This window comes from Chelonia mydas, chromosome 2 (genome assembly GCF_015237465.2).
Source record: "Chelonia mydas isolate rCheMyd1 chromosome 2, rCheMyd1.pri.v2, whole genome shotgun sequence".
Classification (NCBI taxonomy): domain Eukaryota; kingdom Metazoa; phylum Chordata; order Testudines; family Cheloniidae; genus Chelonia; species Chelonia mydas.
The window spans coordinates 111,711,469-111,730,124 of record NC_057850.1 but is presented as its reverse complement, the minus strand read 5'-3'; the positions used below and the strand labels follow the sequence as shown (position 1 = coordinate 111,730,124).

Sequence of the window (18,656 nt, the reverse complement as noted above, 5' to 3'; positions counted from 1 at the left end):
AGGATAATAGCTGCGAAGGACTGACTGACATGCAGTGTAAACATGTTAGACAATCCGTTGTAACTTTTGGGGTGGCCTCTGCACAGTTTTTGTGTGAAAACTACTTAGGTTAGGGTGTGATTTTTATCCTGAAATAGTTACATTGGTACAACCCCTCGTCTGACTCAGTTGTAACAGTGTAAAGCCTCAGATTAGTATAGATTGCTCCTGAAAACTGACTAGTGTAATTGCACCCCCAACCAAAATGAATTGGTACAAAAACTGTGAAAACCAGGTCTTAGAAACCACCACTAGAGACTGTATAAAAGCATCTATCTACCTTGAAGTCTTTAAACCATGATTTGAGGACTTCAGTAGCTCAGACATAGGTGAGAGGCTTATCGCAGGAGTGGGTGGGTGAGATTCTGTGGCCTGCATTGTGCAGGAGGTCAGACGAGATGATCATAATGGTCCCTTCTGACCTTAATATCTATGAATCTAAGTGCTCTCTTTATGGGGCTTCATTACAGGGTGGCTTACTTATGTGAATTAGGCTGTTTGGTTTCTCATTGCCTCCATCAAAGTACACTTGTTAATAGCTAGGTTTCAGAATAGCAGCCGTGTTAGCCTGTATCCGCAAAAAGAAAAGGAGGACTTGTGGCACCTTAGAGACTAACAAATTTATTTGAGCATGAGCTTTCATGAGCTATGAAGTGAGCTGTAGCTCACAAAAGCTTATGCTCAAATAAATTTGTTAGTCTCTAAGGTGCGACAAGTACTCCTTTTCTTTTTGTTAATAGCTAGTCAGCCTCAAGTATGGTGAGGCATACCTGCAGGGCTAGACATGGCCAAGAGGGTGCAGATGGGTAGCCCACCCTTTTACAGGCTACTTTAAGAGTGAGTTACTACTGAACATTAGCAAGGGTGGCAGACTTTGTCCCTAACTTAGTGGATAAAGAAAATAAAGTTAGTTTAATGTATCTAGATTTTAGTCAAGCATAAAAATAAACCTTGCAATACATGAAAACTCACTCTAAAAACTAATTGAAGGTAAACTAAAACACAATAAAAATCAAGTGTCTTATGTAATTGTGGACTTACCTAAACAGAAACTCTTTTGTTTTCTTTTCCTTTAATTGTGAAATGCTGGGCTTCTTGGAATATGAAATTCCAAATTCTGTGTCCTCCAAGTCATCCCAGCTGTCCATAGTCTTTAACAGAGTCTGACCCCATCGTCTCCTGCAATTTTTAAGACCAACTGCACCATTTTGAGGGCCTATGGTTGCTTGCTTCTGTTTTCAATAGAAAAAAGTTTCAATATTCTCTATTCTTATATTTTACATTTAGTTCATTACCTGCCTGAATGCACTGAAGTGCTTGGAGAAATTTTCTTTCTCCTCATGGTAAGCAATTCAGGGCCTAATCTTGCAGAGGTTCTGAATGTCTGAACGGATATTAGTATCAGTAGGAATTCTGAGTGTGGCACAATGCAGGATCAGGCCCTAGTTGTCAAAATCTACCTGAAGCAGTCAGTTTAGGGACTATATACTAGTTCTAATTTGCTGGGCCTAATTCACCTCTTTGGTTCCACTGGCTCAAGCCTGCAGAAAGAACCTGGGAGCTGAAAGTCTGTCAGGAATAGGGGGTGGAGTAATGCAAGCCAGTTGGCACAACCCTAAAAGTAGATTGTCCTGCCCAGGAGGGAGCAGAGCCAGGCCGGCCAGCCCTCTCCCAGGCACCCTCTGCCATACGGTCTCCTGTAAAGTCCCAACCAGGTTTTAAAGACATCCTCTCCTTCATTCATCTGCAGTTGAGCTGATGGGCATAGGCATGATTCTGGAAACCCACTATTTATAAATACTTCTCATATTAGAGGTCAGTGAATATCATAAAAGAAAATAAAAAAAATACTAGATATCTTTTTAATTCCATAAGATATTTCTTAATATTCTTGAGAACAGTTTTTTTGCTCAAACTCCAGCTTTGGCTTGAACTGTAAAGAATTAAAAAGTGTTTAGAAATAAAACAAAGATTTCAAGACCTAATTTACAGTTTAGAAGACATGAGTTTGATGGATTTTGCTGGTACTCATTACAGAGCAGAATTATGCCGGCAGACCGCAGATGGAGAAGTAATGTCACATATAACAGCAATGGAAGGGTGGTCTTAAATAATCTAGTCCAACTTCTGCTTCAAGCAGGAAGAGCACTAACCCTTTCCAAGTGGTTATTGAAATTTTTTTGGTAATGCTTCATGTTAATGGTATTTTTATAAATAGTTTATAAAAGGAATGATTACTAGATAATCATGTTACACACATGAGTAGTATGTGTTACAGAAACTGTAGTTACATCCATCTATAATTCCTTCTACTGATATGCTTATAAGTCATCATTATAAACAACCTATTACCTTCTGGACAGTGTAACAACTAACCATTATTAAAACATCAATTAATCATTTATTAATCCTTGGTAAACCACTTTTAGATGTTCTTGTGACAGATGGACAACATCCTGTAATATCCTGAACAAACCATATGGAATTAAGATTGAATTAATTAAACATTATTGAATTAGGGATAACACCTTTGGGGTACACGATTAAAAATGCAGTTGTTAATGTGTTATCACTTTGTATGTACCTTCTCTACTAGGAACGGGGGGAGGTGCTGATATACTTCATCCCTCATCAACCCTTTGAAGCTACCTCCTGGAGAGATATGCAAATACAAGTTCAAACTGGATTCTCCAGGGATGAACAGACAAAGAAAGGGGTTTTGGATAAACCGTCTGCTTTTAAACTGATTCATGGTCTTCTTCCTGATCCAGCAAATGGACAGGATGCCTGGTCCATGGAATTCCCCAGTCCTTAGGGTAGGGTTAGAAGAACTGATCCTACGGAGGTCTCATAAGGCGGGGTGCTTGTTCTATGTAGAGGCTGGAATGAACTTGTGACCACACAGGAACCCCTTTGAAGGACTGTTCCTGCCAGAGCCCATGTTAGAGTTGGAATGAATTCTGGTAGCTCATGAGCATGTGTGTAGGTTCTTTTATTGTTTTTAATATATTTTCTCTGTAATGCTTTTTACCTTAATAAAGCAGGCTTGCCTAGGAAGTGCTGCATGGTTACATACCTGTAGCAATTACACCAGTTAACCGTCTCTAAAGAGAAAGCAAGCATGTGTACTTGAGCAACCTATCTGTGCTGAAGGAAGGAAACTGTGCAGTCTGAACATACCCTGGTCAGAAAGGAGAGGGATGCAAGAAAGGCAACAGCTGGGGAGCTGGGACCCTAAACTTGGGGGCCTAGGATGGACCACGGAGGGAAAATACAGGTTCAGTTGCCATGAACTGTGACAGTATTTAATGGAAAATGGGACCCCCTTTAAAAAAAAGGGGGGGTATCTACTGACTGTACCCCAGCTAACATGGACAAATTATTTCATATATATGCTCTTAACTTTTACTGATAACTTACTGGTGATGAGTTTTTATGGATTGCTGGAAGAACAGGTTGCGGCTGCTGCTGTTGGGGTAGTTGTTGGTTAGTTGTATTCTGTGGCAGCTGGATTTGCTGGAGAGGTTGGTGGTTAATCTTTGACGGAAGTTGTGGCTGAGTCTCGTCAAGTGCATCAGGTGAAGACTGAGATTCTGGCTTGAATACAGATTCTAGTTTTGATACAAGTTCTATTTTGGGTAGATTTGGCTTTGGCTCTGTTGGCTGAACAGGTTTCTGTTCCAAATATTGTGGAGGAGGTCCTAAAACTTGGCCAACTTGAAAATAAGGGTATTTCAAAGCCTGAAGAAGAATGTAAAACATATTTAATACACTTCTATAATTAAAATGCAGTAACTTCTTCACCAGAGATGTAAGCAGGTCTCAAGCTTGTTAACAAATTCCACAGTGGAGGTTCAAGATGGATGCAAATGAACTCACATGTGTAAGTGAAGCACATGGAATGGTGTACACTTGATATTTGATTCTGTGGCGAAGAAGGGGTAAAATAAGACTGTGTGGGGTATCAGGGTGGCATTCAAAAACATGACTGGCAGATATTGCAGGGTGTGTTTTTGAGGGGAATGTGATAAGAATCTGGTGCTTGTAAATTATGCGAACACGCAGCCTAGAAATACCTAAAAAAGATGAATGGATGGATAGATAGCTTACAGATAACTTAGAAGGAATGTCCTACACCCATTAAAAGCCATCTTTCCGTCCCAGCACACATGTGGATTCTCTATTGCAATGTTCAGTTCACATAGTTTCCTAGGTTACCAGCATTAATCAGAAATATCCCCAAGGGGGATATTTCTGAATGAAGTTCTCCTCTGACTTAGGTTAGATAGGCTACATCTATTGCTGTATATGGGAACAGCCTCATGTAGGTGTCTTACACATATGCATCATGGCTGTTATTTTGACATTTATATATACACACACACACACACACGTACGTGTGTGTGTGTTCATTCTTTAATTGGTATATTCTAATGAGCAAAGTTTATCCTGCATTTTCAGTTCACTCTATGTATGTTCACATCGCCAGCTTGCTTGCTTTGTTTTATATAGCTTACTGTGGCCTACATCCAGAGACGGCACTCTCATGATGTTCATCTGTAAATGGCAGCACCTATTTTCTTGACCTTGGTTGTTCATTCTGCTTTTTTCCATAGCATCCTCATGTCCTCTGCTGGGTACACAGCACAGCAATACCATACGGTCCAAAGGTGTAGTTTTCCAGAGCAGCCCAAAGCATTGTTCTGACACCTGAAATCTAGGAGGGAGCTATGCTCCAGCACTTGTCATTGTCCGAGCCTTAGGGATTGTCTACACTGCCACTGGGAGGTGTGATTTCCAGCACTGGAAGACAGATCTGTGCATGCTAAAAATAGCAATGTTGACACTGGCATGGGCAATGGCTCAGGCTAACTGCCTAAGCTTAGCCCCAGATGGTCAGGCAAGCTTGGACTTGGGTGTCTAGCTCAAGCTGCCACCCGTGCCGCAATATCCACACTGCTATTTTTAGCACAAGTCCATCTACCATGCTGGCAATCACACCTCCCAGTTGCAGTTACTAAGAGCAGGATTAATTTTAACCAACTCCCCTTCAAAGGCAGCATTTAAGTTTTAACCAGGTTTTTCTCAGCAAAAGTGGGTTTTGAAGTGAGCCACTGAAAGAGTAGGAGTGGCTTTTTCTTTTCAGATTGTGTGGCTTTGGAATGGTTTCATTGGCTTCTTAATTTTGTGTGTGCACATTTAACTTTTTTAAGCTTGTCTATCTTCCTTTTCTTATGTAGGCAAATCCAAGTTATTTTGCCTAAGAAAGACACCTAAGAATAAACTACTGAGGTAGTAAAAAAAGCAAAATCCACCAGCATGCTCTAGTTCAAATCACTTATAAATTTCTCTCCCCCACCTACTCCTTCACTCGGTCTGTGTTTAAATGTGTTTCCAATTAATTTAAATACCATAGCACCCATGTACCAAAAGTTATGAAACAGAATGGTTGTTGAAATAAGGATCAGCATTAAGGGACCTGTAAAAATGTGCTGAAATATTGTGTGTGTGAGGGCCAGATTTTGCCTCCCCTACTCATAATTAGCCATATTTTATTCCCAGAGCCATCTCATTCAAGTTAAAGATATGTCTCAGAGTAAACTACTATGCATTATGTGCTTAATCTACTTTCATTAAGGTCAATGAAAAGACTTCCATTCACTTCAGTAGGAGTTGAATTGAGCTTTATGGATAGGGCTGCCAGAATCTGGCCTTTAGCCTTTGCAGCACTAGGATGTGACTCTGTAAGCATAATTCAAGTGATTAGACCACTCACTTTGCATGAGACAATGCAGTTTGCATACAACATACTGCATGAAGGAAATATACCAGCCTGGCCATGTAAATGTCCTCCTGTCCTACATGAAAGGAAGTTCTCAATGTTGTTCCATGGCATCCACTCTAATGAACAAGAAATATCCTACAGGATAGGAAGAATTTTAAAGGGCCAGGACACAAGATGTGAAAAATTTCAGTTTGGGTCAACTGTGAAATGGAGATCTGGATTTGGGTCCTGATTCCAAAACACCTGGATCTAAGATTTTATTTAAGACCACCTGTAATACTGAAAAACACAGAACCAAGATCATTTTTGATGATCTCAGCCCCAGGTAAGTCCATAAAATAGAACTAAGAGTGAATTTGTTCCCTATTGTTTGATACTTGTGATGTCACTGAATGGTACCGGGGAAACTCAGAATCCAGAACAAGCTCTGTGCACACTGTACATCCATAGTCAATTACAATTCAAGTCTTTAGGGCTATACATCATGTCCACATGGGTTTAACAGATATGAGCATCACTTCATTTAATATTCTGAAGTGAAACTGTCTAAAACAGAGGACTAAAGATCTATTTAAAATATAGCAGAAACAACCATTTTATAAGTGTAACAAATTTATTTCAAACTATTGAAACAAAGGGTATTCAATTCAGTACTGTACTAGCCATCAGATTAATTTAAAAACTAAATGGCAGTAGTCTGCATTGCTGCCTGATTTTCATATGATTAGATCCCTGAATTTTTGAAAGTCAAAGTTGATCAAATACCTGTTGTCAACTTTGCATATTTTTTTAGGGTAAAGTCAATGTCAAATATTTGCATTGGCAGAAAAGTGGGGGTTCCCCACTTTTGAAAGTTATAAACTGATTGTCTTATCTGACCTGATGTCACACTGACCCGCATACAAGACCGCTTGATCACAAGCACTAAAATACAAAATCATACAAAATGAGACCTGCAGTGCTTTGCAGATATGCAATGAACATTCTAAGTACCACCATGGATTTTTAGCAAAAAAGTTGTAACGTAAACAAAACCCACCCCATCAAGCAGCTTCTGGCACTACACTACATAGAACCAAACTTAATTTTCTACTGTTAACTACAACATTTAAGGAAAACAAGTTCTGCACAATTACACAAACATTTAAAAAAAAAACAACGAGGAGTCCTTGTGGCACCTTAGAGACTAACAAATTTATTTGGGCATAAGCTTTTGTGAGCTAAAACCCACTTAAACCATTCCATGCATCTGATGAAGTTTCCAGCTGGAAATGTTTTTTCAAGAGGGGGACTGAAACTATAAAAAAGAGGGACAAACATCCCAAGGCACCCCTCTCTATCTCCCTGTCCATTGCATTCATGGCACCTGAAGAGATAAAGGAAGAATTCACTGGACTCTGAGGGAAGGGTCCTGACCTACAGGGTTTGGTCAGTAAGACTGCTGAAAGCATGTGGTAAGAAACTTTGCTTGAATCTGATATAGTCTGTTAAGTTAGGTATTAATAAATATTTTCTCTTTACTTTTCTTGTAACCATTTCTGACTTTTATACCTTAGTACTTGTACTCACTTAAAAGCTCTCTCTTTACTGAGTACAAACTTGTTTTATTGTTTTATCTAACCCAGTGTGTTTAAATTGAAGTGTCTGGGTAACTCTGTTTGGAGTGACAAGTTGTGAGCATATTATTCTCAAATAAATAAGACGATATATTTTTTACTGTCCAGAAGAGGGCTGTACAGTACAAGACATACATTTCTGGGAAAAAATCTAAGACTGGTGGTGTGTTGGGGTCTCCCTGCAGTATAACCAAGGCTGGTGAGAGCCAGAATGTAACCCAAGTGTGGCTTGCAGGCTGCAGTTACACACAGACATTCATGGTGTGGCTTGCATGCTGCAAGGCTGTTTGTGAGCAGCCCAGGTGGGAGCTACTTCAGCAAGGCACCGAACATTGCAGGAAAGGGGTCATACAGCTGCTCATTAATCTGTATTGTACTCTGGTATGTCACATCCCCTCTCCGACTTTTTTCCTTTTTACATTGCTCTGGGCACCAGCTTGCTGCCTTCCACCCCAGAGGAGGCTGTATTTCAACAGGGCAATATATATACAACCAGTAAAATACTTTGAGATCACCCAGGATGAGAAGCACTGTGTATATCTAAAATGTTATTACTAAGTCCAGAATATATTTGACGAGAAAGAGAAGCTCTGGGGAACAGGTTCCCCAGCAGCAGAGAAACTCAGAAGAAATGGCACGTTCACTCTAATAATGATGCACCAATAATCCCTCAACTCCACCCTCATCCCATCAGCCCTGTTCCCCACACTGCCTTTTACCCCTCCAGGGTGGTTCTGGCTCAGTGATGGGGAGCAGCAGCCTGGGCGCCAGGACAGCAGCAGACCAGTCAGAGTTAGATGAGGAGGTGGAGTCAGCCACGTTCCAGAACTCTGAGGTGATGGGAAAGCTAGGCCACTCCCTGCAGTTCAAGGAGGAATTTGCAAAACACACCCACCCACTGCTGCAGAGGAGGGCTTCCTACTGGAAGGACAGAGCATTGTGATGCATCATGCTTCAAATGGATGGAGACAGAATGAACTGCCTTGGCTCTGCCCTGCAGGAGGAAGGACACATGAACAGTAGGGGTGGGTGAAGAAAACAGAGAAGGAGAAAGAATGCCTGTGTGATGGGTACATTTCTACAGGGCTCCAACACTAACATTTAACACTACATCACAATACCATACGGACTATTGCACACCAACTCCTTGACACCTGTTTATATGAGCCCACACTAAAGTCTCCTTTATGCACTGCACAGCTGACTCCTTAACAATGCAATTTAGGCCAGTTGTTCCTTTTTACAGAAGGGCTGTGTGGCATTCTCTGTATGATGTCTACAGTGCTAGAGGTGACTCTTGTAATACTAGTTCTTTTTGTAAAGTGGAGAGAGGTGGTTGATTTATTTTGTACCATCAGCTTAGCCACATTTGAGTCACCTGCATTATATCCACATGTGACTAGTTGGATTTTCATCTTGTCCTGCAATATTCCCTTTTTCGGTTATATTCCCTGCTATAGTCCTCTTTTACATCCTATAAGTGTACTTTCTTTAACTTTGGATACACATAGAAAGGTATCCTATTTAGACACCTTTGGTACTTGGCAGTACACATATTTTGGGTTTTTATTAACTCTTATGGAAAAAGATGTGATATACCATTGTTGAAGTCCCCACAAAATTTGTCCCCGATTGCTTAGTAAGGTTCACGTCACATCTACACAAAGATATTCAGCTCTTATATAGCACTTTTCACCCACGGATCTCACACTACTTCACAAAGGAAGGTTTTATCACTATCCCTTTTATAAATGGAGAAAATGAAGCAGAGAGAAGTAATTTGCTCAAGGTCACACAGCAGGTCAGATACCAGGAAAACAACCCAGGTCCTCTGAATCCCAGGTCAGTGCTCTGTCCATTAGACCACATTGATTAGTTCACATTGTTTCACTTGCTGACTGAATTTATTCAAGTAAGGTATGACAGAGACTAAGGCTCTGATATGGACCTGTGCTGACAGCATCAACAAGACCAAATTACAGAGAGAACATAACTCAAAGTTTGATATTATTTGAACCACCCAACTTTGAACATTTGGGCTTCTCTCCTGTCTTATTTCCACCCACATGTACAAAATAGAAGGCTGATTTTTACTTTCTTACAGTGCTATGATGATCATTTGGCTAGCGTGTGTAAAATTTTAATGTAAAGCACTATATAAATTATTAACCTTATAATGAATCCATCACTTAGGCAGTCTTACCTGACTTGCTGTAGGTCGCTTCTTTGGATCCCAGTTCAGCATATCAGTCATAAGCTGTATTGCTTCATTGCTGGCATTTGGAATGAGAGTTTTGAGGTGCATAGGGATACATTGTGGGAAGCGGAAATTCATGGCAGACGCAAGCTGGTACCCTTCTGGCCAGTCACTCTATTAAAAAGTGAAAACAAGACATCAGAGAGTTAACACTACATCGTTTTGGATCAAATTAAAACAGAATTCTACAACGTGCATGCTGAGGAGGGAGGTGCACAGACCAAGTCACTAATCACTAATCTGGAGTCTAATCTAACTAATCCACTAATCTAAACTGGAGTCACTAATCTTGTGGAGATAATCCATAATGCCTTGCCATACCTGCATCTCTTCAGTCTATTAAAAATTCTGCAGGTAAAGTTGTCTTCTTCTGCTGCCACTGCAACCATCTTGCCCCAATATCCCTTCACCAGCTTCCTCTCATTTTCAGCATTAAGTTCAGGCTTCTCATTTTTACCTTCCACCCCTGCTTACGTCTCTCTTCTGTCTATTAATCTTACATATCCTCTCACTCCCATGTACCTTCCCTTCATACTACTGTTTGCTCCTGTCACCTTCTTTCATGCCATCCCCTACTCTCATTTCCCATGCATCAAAAATCATTTACCTCCTCCTTCAAACCTTCCTTCATGAAGTCTCCTCACTGTTGCATCTCCACACCTCCTTCCATTTGAACTGTTGTGCTATGGTTAGTTGTATCCAAATTGAACAGTATGCTCCTTGGAGTGGAGACTGTCTTTCTATGTGTTATGTAAAGTGGCACACACATTTAGAGTGTACTACAAATAACAACACATGTAGTACTTTTGTAACTCATTGCAGAATCAAGCATTTATGATTTTTGTTTTAAAAAGAACAAAACCTGATTTGTACCTGCAGAAAATAAATATGTTTGCATACCCGAATATTTGCCTGCTCAGATAGCTACTTGTGCAAGCAATTTCTCTGTGTGTGTGCACATGCAAGTACAAGTGCACATTTTTGTAAGCGCTACTCAGCCTACATTTATCAAAACTTGGCCCTTAAATAGCATATGGGGCCTAAAATAATTGAAAGTAATTCTAACACTTACAGATTGTCTACATTTTTCCTCCCTTTATGCCATTGCTAACAATATTTTACATGAAAACAGGAGCCCTCTATCTTATGAGTTTGTGTTCCATTGTTTCCTCACTTTAAAGGCACAATTCTCTAATTAAGACATCATAATAATTTGGCAATGTTACAATGAAAAAAATATCTTAATGCAAATATCCTTAAAGCCACATGTGCAACCTCTTTTTTAAAAAACAATTTTTCATTTATCTGGCTTTCATCATAATGTAGAGTAAGTGGACATAAAAATCACACATCATATAAAGGGTGTTAATACACAAAACAGGAGTATTATTCTATACGTCAATAAGAACAAATAAGTACAATTTAGAAAGCATCAGGTGTTTGCACAAGCAATTACTATATCGTCAATAGTTTATACGCACCCATTAAAGGCAAGAAAGCACTTCAAACAATTTATTCATTTTATTCTCATTAGCGTATACTACTATAAATCTACAATCGAACTTACCTTCTTTGGAGTCCCTAATACTTGGCAAATTTTGAAGATTTCATCTACTTCGCTTGTCCCTGGGAAAAGAGGTCTCAGCGTGTACAGTTCAGCCATTATGCTACCAACAGCCCATATATCAATAGGAGAGCTATAAACAGAAGATCTCAACAAAACTTCAGGTGCACGATACCTATAAGAAATCATGGGCCAAATTCAGAAGTGGAGGTACAAAGCAAGGGTAAGTTAAGGTCATATGTTTACTGCATAAATCACTTACCATCTGGTAGAAACATAATCAGTATATGGTGGCTGAGATCTTAATTCTCTAGCCAATCCAAAATCAGCTATTTTCACAAGTTCTGGGCCCATACAGAGAAGGTTTTCAGGCTTCATATCCCGATGGAAAAAACCTGAGAGTATATACAGAAAAAGACAAATTATGCTATCACTTGTTCATCAGCCAGCTTTGATTTAGCCAAACTAAGTTCACTTTTCAGAGTAACAGCCGTGTTAGTCTGTATTCGCAAAAAGAAAAGGAGTACTTGTGGCACCTTAGAGACTAACCAATTTATTTGAGCCTGAGCTTTCGTGAGCTACAGCTCACTTCATCGGATGCATACTGTGGAAACTGCAGAAGACATTATATATACTGTGTATATAATGTCTTCTGCAGTTTCCACAGTATGCATCCGATGAAGTGAGCTGTAGCTCACGAAAGCTCAGGCTCAAATAAATTGGTTAGTCTCTAAGGTGCCACAAGTACTCCTTTTCTTTTTAAGTTCACTTTGGGATTCTCTGGAGACCATAAGCTTTTCTTTCATTCACACTCTTTCAACATATGTTATATTATAAAGGAAGGAAACAGTTTTCCTATCATTTAATTTGATTTATTGGTATATTAATAAGCACAAACTATCTGGTTTTAAAACTCTAAAGAAAACACGCAGCAACTTTCAGGAAATGGCTGTTTCATTTTGAACTGTGATGGTTTGGCTATCAATGCAATGGTAGTTTGTTTTGTTTAATAATTTTAAACAACAAACCAGTTTTAGAAACAGAGCACTTTTTTGTTTCTTCCTCTTTTATATATATATAGAGAGAGAGTCTCTGACAATATTATTCAGTTAACATTTCTTGTAGGAGTTAGTTTTATTTATCACTCTGGGACCACCTTGCAAACATTGGATTTTAACAGGACACCCAAATTCTGATTTTAGATGTTCATATCAGCAGTTACACATATAAATGTCTGTTTCATGCACCTAAATTCTAATTTGAGCATCGAAATACAGGATTTGCAAGTTTTATTTAGGTATCCATGTTTTAAAATTAGGCTGTCTATAACATGGTTTCTTCCTCTACATGGTCTAATCAGCCTTGCTGTTTAATTCAAATATGTTGTTAGATTTGTAGAAAGTATCTATTGACCCCACTAAGCAATACTGCAATTCAGTATTTACTGAATTTATTGGTTTTCTATGTGCAGCCAAGAAGATATGAGTACCATCATTATCAGGAGGCGCTGGAGATGGACTGGCCATGTGCTTCGGATGGAAACTGACTCCATCACCAGAATAGCACTAAGATGGATACCTGAAGGCAAGCGAAAACAAGGCCGCCCGAAAACATTGTGGTAAAGAGCTGTAGAAGCTGAGCTGAAAAACCTGGGACACAGCTGGGGAACCACTGAAAGACTTGCCAGAAACAGACCGGAGTGGAGGAGCTTTGTCACTGCCCTAAATACCAGAGGCATGATGCATACTAACTATGAACTGAAAATCTAAAAATCACAAGGATTCAGCTCTAATTATGAAGGCAAAAGGTGATTTTGTAAATTTCATCATCTTTCTATGCCAATATATCTAAGATTAGAACAACACTAACATTTTATAGAAATGAGACTTTTTCACAAGTTCTCTACATGTGACTCACTCGTCTATTTTATGCGTATAAATAGAAAGTTTGTTGATGACCAGAGAATAATCTATGGTCATAAATCAAAAAGACACGAAAACAATACTTTATAGATCACTTACAACATTAGTAAGCATAGGAGAAGTTCTTTTTAGTGGAGTACTGTATCCAAGAGTCTTACTATGTCTGTGTAGAAAAGCTAAGCCAGAGAGGACTTGAATACTATGTTCTTTATTTTATCATCAGTGAACATCTTATTTTCTCTGACATGTTGCAGAGAAAGTGATGAGGGGAGGAAAAAAAGTATAAAATATAACATGAACAGGAGAATAGGTTGATACTTTTTTAATATAAAGGGACTTGTTACTAGTATATCAGAATGCAGTTTAAAAGATGCTTTGCACACCAGAATAAATTAAGTGGAATATTTTGCTAAATTTGTGTAAGTTCTGAAAGATGCAGTGCACCCACAACTTCTTCAATGAGCTGTGGCTGCTCATACCTGCTAGATTTCATGCAATAGACATGTTCATTTTGTATTTTCAACATTTTTGTAGATATTGCATTAATTTATTTTGATATCTTAAAAGACAGATGAAACTGCAAAGTCACACTTGTCCCCAAACATACCCTCTTGAGAAAAATAAGAAATACACTGTATAATACAGCATGCAACTTTCTTCAGAATCAAAATCATCTTTGATCTAGGGCTGAAACGTCTCTAAATCTCTAAGTCTCTAAATAATAATTATTGGTGCTTTCAGAAAAGAGAGCCTCCGATTACATAAGAACCAAATATAATTTAAAAATCCAGATGGCTTTCTTAAGATAGCACATTTTTGAGACTACATATGGCAGCCACATACTTTCTATAATATGATAACTTGATCTGTTTAGCCTGTAACCTCAGCCTTAATCAAACCTGCATTATCCTCTTTGTCAAAAGAGGGCTGCAAAATTAAAAGTCTGCAAAGAAACCTACCGTGCTTATGGATAAAAGCTAGCCCTTGTAATATCTGATACATAATGTTTCTGATGACTGACTCAGGGAACAACTTGTTTCTGCAAAGAAACAAATTTACATAAAATATTTAACTATTTCAAGCAATTTTTATATAGATTTTTTTTCCTGTAATGAATAACATTTTCAGCATTTTATACAATATATTATGAAGCAACTGAACCTCAAGGGTGAAAGAACAAAGCAAAAATTTTATATGAACAATCTAGGGCTTAATATGTAGTTCCAGATTCAAGTAAAACTCTCTCTGATTGCAAAGGGTATTGTGTCTGCCTAAGGACGGAAAGATCAAGTTCCACGTCTGTAAATATGTTGGTCTTCTCTCTCTTTCTCTCCTGTGTACACACAACCACTCCCCACCGCCTCCCCACCCCACCCTCCGCAAACCAAACCGAATATAGGCAGTTGGTGAAATATTAGTCTAGTGGTGGGCAACCTGCGGTCCATCAGGGTAATCCACTGGCAGGCCGCGAGACAGTTTGTTTACATTGACCATCTGCAGGCACGGCTACCTGCAGCTTCCAGTGGCCGCAGTTCGCCGTTCCCAGCCAATGGGAGCTGCAGGAAGCGGTAGCCAGCACGTCCCTGTGGCCCACACTGCTTCCTGCAGCTCCCATTGGCTGGGAAGAGCGAGCAGCCGTGCCTGCGGATGGTCAGTGTAAACAAACTGTCTCGCAGCTCGCCAGTGGATTATCCTGATGGGCTGCTTGTAGCCCATGGGCCACAGGTTGCCCACCACTGAGATTCATACATTAAAGGGCTTAAGAAAATTGCTTTCACAAATTCCTGCATGGCTACTATACACCCAAGGCATGTGATTATCTCAGAATTCTTATCTGGTTGCATTATTCCCGCTATACTGGAAGCTGAACAATTCATAATTTGTCCTCAGATACATAGGCATAACTTCCGTTGACCTCAGTGGGGCTGACATTAAGGACAGAATGTACAATCAAGCTTTTATTAATTTGAATCTACTAAGTATGGAATGAATCTTAAAACAGAAATTTTAACACATTGCTCAAGATATGAATAGAGCTCATTAAAAAAAGTGCAAACACCAGATTCCACTGAACGTTTTACAAATGAAACATACCTGTCCTTCATTAACTGATAGAGATTTTCCTTCATATACTCAAACACAAAATAAAGGTGGTCATTTTCTCTGATAACTTCTTTCAGTTTTATCACATTGGCATGATTCAGTTTCTTAAGAGACTGCAATACAGCAACATGTGTGTTAAAATTATGACAGTAATTTTGGTTATTCAACAGAGCTAAAATAGAGCAATGCCTAAAGTTTTGTTAATTCTACATTAAAAATAGTTCTTGGACAAATGCAGTGTATCTTGTCTATTTTTCTGTACTTCTTCTGAATACCTATTTGCATTCTTCCACAACAGTATTACGTTTATGAAAGAATAAAGCTTCAGGGGCAAATTTTTAGAGTATCCAGTTTGTGCAAGTGAAACTACTGTATTTGCATGCATAAATCCAATATTTTTCAACCAGGCACTCAGTTATCCATAATTTGCATGTAAAAAAGACAAGGCCAATCAACAGAAAACTTACAGTAAATGGATATTTTAAGGTTGATATCAAAATCATGACTACAACCCAAGCATGCAAGATAAATTAATAGGACTTGGATGAAAACAGCACATGGAAGATCCTTCCATATCATATAAATATCACAAATCACAAGATACAGAATTTTTCAGCTCCACCATTAATCAGTTTACTACACTGCTTCATATACTGTTTAATTTAAAATAATATGTTACACTGTTGGATGTAAAAACTTCAAACACAAAATGTCAGGTAGGAGATTAAACTTTCCCTCTCACTCCTTAATAATCTGGTTTTATATTTAGGACTAACTAAGGTATAAACTTAAACAAGAAGGCAAAGACACAACATTCAGTATACATTAAAAAACATTATGCTCTCAGTTTTACCTTGACTTCTCTCAAATTCATACATTCATCCCAAGAATAGAACTTTCTTTTCATCCTGAAATAAAATCCAGAAAATACAGTGTATTCTAAATGAACAATACATACAAACAAAATTTTCTTAGAACCAAGAAAGATCAGGAATGTGTCACTTTTCAGCAGCATAACAATCAAATTCTATTTTCAATATGTTTCAAATATACTTGATTTAATAATTTTATTAATATTTACTAAAGTTGAATTGTATTGTTTTTAGGTTTGCCACAGTTTAACGTAATGTATGATATGTAACCACTACACAGTTTTTAGAAGGTAGTTAGCCACATAGACCAAGGTATCCCCAAGAGTTCTATAAATATCAGCAAGCATTTTACCCCACCTATGTAATCTGAACTATGTCCTTAATCCTGTGGGAGTCAGCATGACCCAGAGGATAAGACATTGGCCTAGGAATTTGAACTAGGGGAGGTCACTTGGGTATGTTTACACTGCAAGTGAAAGTGCTATTGTACCATGGTAGTGACAATCTAGCTAGCATACATAACAACAGTGGTGTACAGACATGGTGACACTGACTTCAGCATGGGCTAGCTGCCTGAGTACAAGCCCGCTGGGGAGCCTGACTACAAACTCAGGTTGCTGAAAGTTATGTACAGCCGAACCCCGCTAGAATCCAAACATCAGGCTTTATTTTGCTCTTCCTGAAGTCAAGCTCTCAGTGACTTATTCATAGATTCTAAGGCCAGAAGGGATCATTGCAATCATCTAGTCAGACCCCCTTTAACACAGGCCATAGAACTTCCCCAAAATAATTCCTGGGACAGATCTTTTAGAAACACATCCAATCTTGATTTAAAAATTGCCAGTGATGGAAAATCCACCACAACCCTAGGTAAACTGATCCAATGGTTAATTACTCTCACTATTAAAAATGTATGCCTTACTTACAATCTGAATTTGTCTAGCTTCAACTTCCAAGCATTGGATTGCGTTATACCTTCCTTTGTTAGACTGCAGAGTCTATTACTAAATATTTGTTCCCCATGTAGGTTCTTAAAGACTAATCAAGTCACTCAATCTTCTCTTTGTTAAGCTAAATAGATTGATTCAAAGAGCTCAATCACTATGTCATGTTTTCTAATCCTTTAATCATTTTCATGGCTTTTCTTTGAGCCCACTCCAATTTATCAACAACCTTCTTGAACTGCAGACACCAGAAATGGACACAGTATTCCAGCAGCAGGTGCACCAGTGCCAAATACAGAGATAAAATAACCTTCCTACTCCAACTTGAGATTCCCCTGTTTATGCATCTAAGGATCACATTAGCTCTTTTGGACACAGCAGCACACCAGGAACTCATGTTCAGCTGATTATCCACCACAACCCCCATTTTTTTTCCACAGACACTGCTTCCCAGGAGAGAGTCTCCCATCCTATTGGTACAGCCTACATTCTTTGTTCCTAGATGTATACCTTTACATTTAGCCATATCAAAATGCGAATTGTTTGCTTGCATACAGTTACTAAGCCTTTGAAAACAAAGCCAAATTCCAAGGGAGGGAAGGAAGAGAGTTGTAACTCTCCAGTGTGAGGGCTGTATTAAAGCACGTTGGGAAAGACACCTGCTCACATGGGCCCACAATGGGTTTCTTCCTTTAGAAACAGAATTGCTTTGGTGTTGATCTTTACTCTGTCAGAAGATCCAAGAAAACTTTAAAGTTACATTTATTATTTAGATTCCCTGATGACAAGCAGCTATGTTAGAGTGGATTGTGTAGCAAAGCAAACAGCCAGGAATATATTGCTTACAGTAATCTACTACATCATCTAATGAGACATGAAATGCATCTGTTCTACCATTTCTAAAGTACAAGTAGTGAAAGCAAAATTAAATTTAATGGAGTCAGACCTCATTCTTGCACAACAAATTTAAACCCTTAGGAACAGAGAGACTTCTCGTTCTACGATGGGCCAGAGTAAGGTAATTTCTTTTTACGTGTATATGGGCAAAGTAGTAGTCAATCAGGACACAAAAGTGTTACAGCATGGTCTGGGGTATTCCTCTGCAGCTGAAACCCATGGAGGAGCCACACTGGGGCAGAGCCTAGGGTCAGTGGGAATAGTAACTGTTCTCATATGCTCCCTGGACCAACTGCCCTACATCTAGCAAAGATTGCTCAGTCTTAGAGGTTAGAAACCAAACTCCCCTCCCCTGACAGGAATAATTTGCCCCAAAAGCTCTATATGGGATCATGTCTGGGTCACAATAAGTTTGTTTTTGTAGACCTATTTTATGCCCTTCTGCACAAAACAAAATGGATAGGGCCTGAACCTCATCATAAGAATTTAAGGATTTAGGAGTGCCCAGGAGCTAATGGTTTTAAGAAGAGATTTAAAACCAAACTGTCACCTTACTTATTTACTTACTTAACTAGGTACTTATACATTGCTCATCATTACAGTAACTTACTTACAAATGCTAAAGCATGCATAAGGATCTTTGTTTCTTTCTCTCCA

At 38.9% G+C, this 18,656-nt stretch overlaps 1 protein-coding gene across 6 annotated transcripts in view; it reads right to left on the bottom strand.

The window, feature by feature from the left end:
* The window catches only part of MAK (male germ cell associated kinase), a 63,682-nt gene that overhangs the window by 31,304 nt on the left and 13,722 nt on the right, over positions 1 to 18,656 (bottom strand). For all 6 annotated transcript variants that reach the window (XM_043540123.1, XM_043540124.1, XM_043540122.1 and 3 more), the window contains 8 exons: positions 16,140 to 16,194; positions 15,278 to 15,399; positions 14,143 to 14,222; positions 11,524 to 11,656; positions 11,265 to 11,436; positions 9,644 to 9,811; positions 3,460 to 3,780; positions 1,081 to 1,271 (listed from right to left, as the gene is read on the bottom strand). In XM_043540123.1, coding sequence (XP_043396058.1) covers positions 1,081 to 1,271; positions 3,460 to 3,780; positions 9,644 to 9,811; positions 11,265 to 11,436; positions 11,524 to 11,656; positions 14,143 to 14,222; positions 15,278 to 15,399; positions 16,140 to 16,194 — 1,242 coding nt within the window. The remainder of the gene's footprint in view (positions 1 to 1,080; positions 1,272 to 3,459; positions 3,781 to 9,643; positions 9,812 to 11,264; positions 11,437 to 11,523; positions 11,657 to 14,142; positions 14,223 to 15,277; positions 15,400 to 16,139; positions 16,195 to 18,656) is intronic.